General features: G+C 27.7%; 1 protein-coding gene across 9 annotated transcripts in view; it reads right to left on the reverse strand.

Moving 5' to 3' along the window:
* The window catches only part of LOC106683396 (hydrocephalus-inducing protein homolog), a gene marked incomplete in the record, with an annotated part of 211,677 nt that overhangs the window by 81,363 nt on the left and 120,931 nt on the right, over window positions 1-9,383 (reverse strand). For 6 of the 9 annotated variants that reach the window (XR_010845079.1, XM_067053226.1, XM_067053222.1 and 3 more), the window contains 7 exon segments: window positions 55-183; window positions 1,336-1,492; window positions 1,674-1,810; window positions 1,893-2,004; window positions 5,953-6,149; window positions 7,560-7,832; window positions 9,153-9,263. Coding sequence is in view for 8 of the 9 variants with exons in the window: in XM_067053226.1 (XP_066909327.1) it covers window positions 55-183; window positions 1,336-1,492; window positions 1,674-1,810; window positions 1,893-2,004; window positions 5,953-6,149; window positions 7,560-7,832; window positions 9,153-9,263 (1,116 nt within the window). 9 annotated transcript variants of the gene reach the window in all.

Consider the following 9,383-nt stretch of genomic DNA (forward strand, 5'->3'; position numbering starts at 1 on the left):
TATATATATATAAACACACATGTCTATTTCTATTTAAGTTTTTAGGTATTTTACACGAGATATTTTTCCAACAGTATTGGGCTTGAAAATAAATTCGAAGACCTCTTTATTTCCTGGCAAAATATTTCCTTTAACTTTACAACTTTTCAATGGAGGAATACATATTCTACTTGAACTTTTCACCTAAAATGAAAACAGATCAAAAATTAAATAAGTTTATAATCATGCTTCATTTACGACTACAAAGAGAAATAATAAGATAGATAATAGATTAGTTTTCAGACCTATACAAATGAGTGATCGACATTAGAAATCCAAGCCAAGTCTTGGTTATGAGATTTCATGCAAGATGAAGGCTAGAAATTCTGGCCGAAACGTTGGCACGATTAAATAAGTTATTTCAACTTATTTGTGTTAGATTTTGACCACACCCGCCAACCATCTTCTCATATAATCAAAATAATGTAACAATCTATTATGAGCCAACGTCTTATTTTAATACAATATATATGACATAGAGTAATGTCGTTTGTAAACTGCCATATTCCCCTACTCCTCTGCCTAAAGTTCATTCAGTTTTAGCTTTCCTTCATTCATAAAGTGGCTGTTCTTTTTTGTTCTTTAATTTCCTTGACCTTTAATTTTTTCTTATTTCCCATTTTTTAGTATGTACAGTATTTTTTATATTTCTCTTTTGTTTACTTTTTATTTGTTATTATTTCCCTTTCCATTATATGTCTAATACTTTTTTATATTTCTTATTTATTTATACTTTTCAGTCTACATCTTGTTTTATTTTCTTTCATTTACTTTTTTCATTTTTTTTTTTTTTAAATAAATTTTCACATATTTAACATACTTTTTAACACCATAGTTTATTTTTATTTTGTGTAATCTCTTACTCTGTTACTAAATTTTAGTTGTTTGTATCTTTTTTAGCCCTGTATCGTGGAGCAAAATGTTGGCTCAGCCCACCTTCTTTTTATTGTGAAATTTTATTATTAGAACTGTTTTATTATTTACCTTTATGCATTAGAAGTTTTTGAAAATTTTCTGGAGGGGAAATTCTCTTCTGCTCCAAGTTTATTTTGATTTTTGGCTTAGTGGTCCTGGACTTCTACATTTTGGAAATTACTAACCTATATAACTGTTGGTTTAGAAACATTTCTTCCTGAACAGGTACTGAGCCCAATATCGTTCATGGATTTTTATAAATTAAAGATAAATATATAATTTCTAAAAAGCATTGTAGGAGTATTGTTTTGACAAACCTTGTTGATTTATATTTAGTCACTATTTTATTAAAAAAGAGATAATAAATACTTGAACCATTACCGGGAGGGAAGAAGAAGAACTGCGTTTTAAATTTGAATCTTTAATAAAATAATTAAAATCAACGGCACCAATATTTTCTAATATTAAGAAAAGTTGCTTTTCAGTATCAATTTCCATGCTGCCAAAATCTAAACAATCTCCAGGATATAAAGTATATCTGAAATAAAAAAAAAAAAAAATTCTAAAATACAAATAACAATAAACACATCAAACTATTATCTTCCAAATTTAAATCCACAACCAGTAAATACTAATAATAATTATTTTTTTTAAAATTATGTACTAACATTAAACCATAAATAAATTTGCATTCAATAATTGAATAAATTCAAACATACTTAGGAAAATGAGACTGAAATGAAAATATCAACGGAATCTTAGCTATCAGTAAATCTGAATTATAAGGTGAATATATTTCAATAAATATGGCTTTAATTTTATCAAAACGTATCTCATTTTTACAGCATACGTTTACCTGAAAATATTTTTTAACTTATTTGAAATCAGATTAAACTTATTACATTACATTACAGACTAATTGAAAAATTACTATTTACTTCCATCAATTTAACACATTTCTTATTGATATAGCCTTCTCTTATGGAATTTATTGTTATGCAATCAGATATATTGTTACCTTGTATCTTCTTATGGTTAGCAATACGGGCTCTAGAAAAAAGAAAAAAATATTCGATGAACTATTTTTTGTTATAACTCAACAAGCTGACACAGCAATGCCTTGCTGTTGTTAGATTAGACTATGTACAATAAATAGATTAAATGAACACAATTAAAAATTTTATATCAATTTAGTTAAAATTAAACATTTACTACTTTTATGTAAAAATGCGCTACATCTTTGTTAATAATTGTCTGATTTAGGTTGTTCTTTTTACTTTCTTTAATTTAAATAACAATTATAGTGTCCTATATATGATATTAGAAAAAATATATATACTGTAATAATTTTAAAAATATTAAAAAATAAAAGAAAATGAATTTAGATCATATTATAACTTTTCTCAAATATAAGAGAGATACTTGGGTTCAAATTAAGAACTTTACTACTTAATGGATAATAAAATTTATTCAAATTTAATAATATAAAAAGATTCTTAATCTCAGGGCGTGTAGTTGCTAGACAATCAGAAACAGGCATTTACTATAGTTACAATTAATTAAATTAAAATCTAGTTTACATTTGTATCTATTTTTATGTATACAAAACTAACCAAGCTAACGAACTTCCTTTTATGATCCTTGGTGTCTTCTTTTTTCTATTGTTTTGGCGTTCGAAATGGCTTCCTACCCTTTCACCTGCCCGTCCACACAACGACTGACCTCTTCCAAAACGAAAACCTGCCTTGAGGTTACATGTAAACATCGATTGTCCCACAACAGTTAGGGATTTTTCCAAATGATTTACTTTCTGAATATTATTCTCTAGCACTATTTCTTGACTTCTATTTTTTCTTAACTTTACTGTATTTTCAATTATGATGGGAAGAATTAAGATAGTTTTTATGATATTTGAATCTGCTCAACATGGCCTTGATTCAATGGACTTGTTGACTGAAGAATACGTACCGCCATCTTGGTTTTGTTTGGAATCACGAAGTTAATAAAGACAATGAAAAATTGGTTAGCCTGCTTTTTGGATAAACAAAACAAATTAACAATCTTAAAATGATATATAAAATAAACATATTAAAAACCCTTTATAGATCAAAATATATTATTTACTCAAAAAGAGCATATTACAATACGGATGATTGGCCATTATTTAATTTGTAGATGTTCAAAGCTGCAGTGAAGAAGTAAAAATAGTAATAACTATTTATTCATTTTTTGCCTAGACCAATTATTTATTATTTCTGCCATTATCATTAGTTTTTAGCTTTTTAACCAGTTGATTTGTGTTTTAACTTATTTATTGATTTCTTTTAACTAACTTTTTATTTTTTAAACCTACATATTAGTTTTTTTTAATTTATTTTTTCAAACTGATGTACTGGTGTGACTATTTTGTCTTTGATTTACTTTTATCTTGCTATCTAATGATAAATTCTTCTAATTTGTTTAACGGATCAAACTTGGGTTGTGGTTCACTGGAGAGGGGAAGTATGGGAGACTGAAATATGGAGAATAAAATTGTTAAATAGGAAAAAAAATAGATAAAATATATTGTATTTAGTGTATAGGTGATTATTGACTGAAAAAGAAAAAGGTTGTTGATGTTAAATTGTTTTTAAATCATGTAAGTATTGTAATAATCAAAAATTTATTTAAAGTGAATAAAAAGGAAAGTTGATAGTTTTTTACTTATTCTCAAATACTAAGTATAGCTTGGACTCAAATGACTACCGTAACTACAATTATGATGGCCAGTTAAATAAAGTTTTTAAAAAATTTGAATCTGCTCAATATGGCCGCTATTCAACTGACTTTTTCTAGGACACGTGCCACCATCTTGGCTTTGTTTTAAATAAAGTATTGTAATGTTCTCTTTTATGAGTAAATAGTTATTTTTATAGATAAATGATTTTAGTTATTTAGTTTTTGTTTTGTGTATCAACATTAAATATTGCAGTATTAAACCTAAAATCAAGCTAACCAATTTTCATTGTCTAAAATAAATACAATATAAATTGTAATCTATAAAATTCTATAATAAATAAATTATAAATTATTCATACCAAAGCCAAGATGGTGGAGCATGTCCTTTCAAAATGCCGTTGAATCGCAGCCATGTTGAGCAGATTCAAATATTGTAGTTACAGTAAATTTAAGAAAAAATAGAAGTTAAGAATAAATATTGAACAAAATAATTCATAAAGGAAATCATAAGAAAAAACTCCTACGGTTTGAGTGCAATAATCGATGTTGAGAATGAACTCCTATAGAAGGGGAAGGAAGAGAGCCTGGTTTTTGGACTTGAGTTGCTTAGGTGTGGGTGGGGAATGATGTTTCCTGAATGAGGAAGGCCTCAGTCATCTTGAAAAAGGATGACATAGAAGAGTCTTCCAAGAAGAAGAAAAGGGACTCTTTGTTTGGATTGCCAAACAACACACTTTGGTGGATGAGAAGTGAGTTTGAAAACTGTTAGAGAAACAAGCTTTGTTTCGTTAGTGTTGGTTGCAGAAAGATTGCAAACAGTCAGTGTTAGTTTGTTGAAAAAACCATCAAAAGAAGATTCTATGTAATTGGTTAGTTTTGTTCTACCTAAAATTAAATAAATTTGTAAAAGATATATTAATTTAAATTAAGTGTTATTAATAAATAAGAGTTCTGATTGCCTAAAAACCCGCCCTGAGAATAAGAGTCTATAATATTATGTTATAAAATTTAAATATAATTCTTCTATCTGTTTAATTATAAAAATTTTCTTTTGGACCCAAGCTAAACCTAAGATAAGAGATTAAGTTAAAACTATTAAAATTCCATTTATTTTTTTTTAAATAATTTTTGAATATTACAGTATTTATTATAGACAATGAAGATTGGTTAGCTTGCCTTTTGGTTCAACAAAACAAATGAACAATATTCAACGTTGATACATAAAATAAAAACATAACTAAAATCATTTATATATAAAATAACATTTTCTCATAAAAGAGGTTATTACAATATACGTAGTGAACATATGTCCGATCATGGATTGATTGGTATACTATGTATTGTAGCAACCCAATGTACTTGGGCAGCATAAAGGAATAAAGAATTTCTCTCTCAACTTATTATTTATGCAATTTATTAGGCAGTAATTAATTAAATAGTTATTCCTTCTTGATTATTGCCCTCAATCTTTTTCCAATATATGAAATATTTTATCAGCATTGATCTTTCGGTTTTGCTAAGCTTTTTTATCTTTCATATCAATGATCAAATTAAAAAATATGTACTATAATATACTCTTTTATGAGTAAATCGTTATTTTTTATATATAACAGATTTTTAGTATAATATCCTCTTCTTTTATGAGTAAAGAGTTATTTTTTATATATAAATGATTGTTAGTAGGTTTTATGAGATTTATCATTTCAACATGTTTATTTGTAGTATTAAACCTAAAAGCAAGCTAACCAATTTTGTTAAGTAAAATATGCAGCCACAAAAGATATTGTTCTAATTCAAGATGGCGGCATGTGTCTTGCGAAAAGTTCGTTGAATCGCGGCCATGTTGAGCAGATTCAAATATTTTAAAAACTCTATTCTAACTTCCCATCATAATTGAAAATGCAGTAAATTTAAGAGAGAAAAAATAGAAGTCAAGAAATAGTGCTAAAGAATAATATTCAGAAAGTAAATCATTTGCAAAAAACTGTTGTGACAATCGATGTTTACATGGAACATCGAGACATGTTTTGGTTTTTGGCATTCATTAGTTGCTTAGGCACGGGCGAGGAATGATGTTTCCTGGATGAGGAGGTCCTCATTATCTCTTGTCCAGCTCAAGGGTGGACATCTTGAAAAAGGAGACATCGAAGAGTCACCCACGAAGAAAAAAGGATTCTTTGTTTGGATTGCCAAACAACCATTCGGTGGATTGTGAGTAAGAAATCAAATTTTATTTATTTATTTAAATAATTTATACAATGTATACAAATATTTAATTACCTATAAAATACTTCTATATCGCCACATGTGGATATTTTCACTTCACTGACATATTGCTTACATGCTTTGATAATACCGAACTCCAAATAGTTCCGCATATTGAAATCAGTGTTAATTTGAACTCTGATGTCAGAAGCATAAAGTTTTAATGTATATTTCTTAAATTTTAGCAGTTGTTTAGTCTCAGCATCAATTACCTGAAGAAAAAAATTATTATTTATAAAATATATAAATTATTCCAGTTAAAATAAGAATTTTATATGTTATGATCTAATGTAATAATTAATTTAAACTGTTAGTTTTTCAAGATAAGACAAGATAACTTCCTTATGATTTCTATCTTTTCTGTTTACATTCCCGCATTATATTTTCTGAAAATTTGTAAATTTAATGATCTATCATTCAAGAATAAACTACGGGATGAACTGTTGTTGAAATAAAGGTGTATCCAAAAAATAGTTTTTCATTGCAAGAGAAAGTATTACACATAAAATTTATACTAGAATATATATATTGTAATATCCTCATTTTTTGATAAAAAGTTGTTTTTTATGTATAAGTGGTTAGTTATATTTTATTTTTTATGTATCAACATCAATATTTGTTGATTTTATTTTATTAAACAAAAAATCAAACTAACCAATTACATCATTCAGAAGTTATTAAGGCCAAAACAAAGTAGTTTCAAATATTTCAAGATGGTGATGCATAACCCCGAAGTTTGTGGAATTATTACTATGTTGTGTGGGTGGATCGAAATTTTTCAACTTTTGTTGTTTCTCTACCATAAATATTAACTGATCTAAGAAGGAAAAGAAGACCATCACAATTATCAATGAAGTATTTACACCATGAATTATTGCAAGTGAATTAGAGTGGTTGAACTACAATCAATGTTTACATCTACTGTTGAAAAATGAACAAAGAAGGACTTGTTGCTTGGATTGTTAATGGATTGGTCATGTCTGGGGAAACTAGGAGGACGTTTCGAGAAAGAGGTGGTGCGGACCATACCTAGTCTACTGTCAGGTGTAGATATCTAGATTAAGAAGACATCATGAGTCAGCAGTCATTGAAGAAGAGTATATAACTGAAGGAAGAAAGACACTTTTTGTTTGGATCGCCGGTAGATAGAAAGTATCTAATTAGGAAATAAACTTCTACTTATTTGTGTTCTTACTAACCGCACCCCAAACCATCATCTCTTTATTTAAGAATGTTTTCGTCCTTTGTCTCTCCACTCTCAATTCCACAGCTTTCTTGGCTCACTTAAACTATCATATATCGAGTAATCTACAACCCACAATGCCAAGGAAAATACATTTGGGCATAAATAAAAATAATGAATGGATTGGGCATACGTTGAAGTAAAATGGAAGGATTTGATAAAATTTATACTAGACCAAGGGCATACCCAGGATCAAAACTGGGGGGAAGGGGGCAAACCAGGGTTGTTAAGGTTGTAACATTTTAGAATGGAAAAGGCTCAAAATTTTTGTTCTCTTTTGACCACATCCCTGACCATCTTCATAATTTAAAATTATATGGTCAATTATTTATATATGTATATAACTATGAAAATAATTTATGATTCTTTAAAAAAATACCTCGATAAAAAGTTGTTTAAAATCAAAACGTATTTCAGGTCTGAAGGAAACAGCTATTTGTTCACTCGCATGAGGTTCTAAAATATTTGACATCTTGCTAAATCTGATAACTGGATCTAAAGAATCCATGGAACTGATTTCCCAATGAATCGGCTTGTAACATAAATTAGTAATGCGGAAAATTTCTATTTTTTCCTGGTATAATAACGCATTCTTAAAACTGAGGTTTTTAGGCTCAAATTTTACATTAGGGAATATACCTTGAGAATGCACCTTAAATAAAAAATCAATTATTAAATAATAGAACAAATAAAATTAAATGTAAATGTATTTAATCTTGGGATCTTGGGACTGATATATCCTTAAAATAAGTTACATGAATGATATATCCTTGGCTTAATATAAAAACACTTTTAAGTCTTAATTTTTGAATTGGAAGGTTTAATTTAATTTAGATGAGATAATTTTGAACTTGGATATTTCAAGTCAATATTACAACTAGACAAAGGGGCGATATGAGAGTTAAGAAAAATTTAATCTAAACCAAACCTAACCTTCCAATTTGAAAATTATAACTTAAAAAGAGATAATAAGCAGAGGACAAAATTAGTTTACGTAAATATCTTTCTTCTAAATATTACCTAAAATGAGTTAATATTTTTTAAGAATTGATCAGCTTGCTATAATGAAAAACAGTTGGAAATTCATGCTTTTAAAGTTTCAAATTTTAAAATTGTATCATATTGGGCCTTAGTACCAACTTTCAAAAACGTTCCACTCAATTGATATTCTGACTGATGACATCATCAATCAACAATATGCCTTTAGAGATTGGATTAAAAACATCTTGCAGTTCAATCTAGATAGGGAACTTCAACGAGGTCCCTTAAAAGACATTTGTACGAAGAGATCCTGAGAGCCTATCAACAATGGAAAAACACTGGTAGCGGTGTATTGATGTCCAAGGGTCATATTTTGAAGATGTTTAGTTTGCCATACAAAAATGTTTAGTAAATTTTTGATACTGAAAATAATTTCAGGAATCGACTAGCAAGTTATAGAGGACCAACAAGCTACAGGGGAATGTCAACTGTTATTTTGAAGAATTTTTTTTTGTACGTATCCTTCTTCAAGTCCTGTAATATGTAAAAATTTGTAAAATATATATTTACTGACATTCATTAACAATGATCTAAAATTTACCATAACAAAAAAATTGAGTTGGTATGTGACCTATATCTTCATCAATAAAAAAAATGTATATACGTCAAAATACTGACTCAGTTTATAAATCCATTAAAGTAAAGTAATGGCAAAAGGAAATAATGATCAAGTAATAAAGGGCTATTTATTCCATATTGTAAGACATTTTGTTGGCAAGTTTAATACTTTACAAAATTATTTCATTTTATTTTTATATCAAATAACCATCTTCAGAACAATCAGACATTTGTCCAAAAGCAAACTTATAAACTTAAGTTTTCACACATTTTAAACACCAAAAAATAACCACTACTTTTTATGACATATATTTAGTGTTTCAGAATTTTTTTTTTTTTTAAGTAAGCTAAAAAAACATAATAAATTTAATACCTTAATGCTGTGTGGTAAGGGATTATTTTCAACAGATAAGAAACATTCATTCATAAAATTCCCAACACTACTTATTGATGAAACAATTATTATGATAACTGTTTCATTTGGCTGAAACAAAAAATAAAATTTCTTTACATTAAGGTTCGATAATATTATAGAAAATACAACTGAGAAGCTCTTATAAGGAAGAAGCAAGATAAAACTGGCAATTTAGCAAGAAAAATTAAT

Source organism: Halyomorpha halys, unplaced genomic scaffold (genome assembly GCF_000696795.3).
Source record: "Halyomorpha halys isolate HHAL.00 unplaced genomic scaffold, Hhal_1.1 Scaffold480.1, whole genome shotgun sequence".
Lineage (NCBI taxonomy): Eukaryota > Metazoa > Arthropoda > Insecta > Hemiptera > Pentatomidae > Halyomorpha > Halyomorpha halys.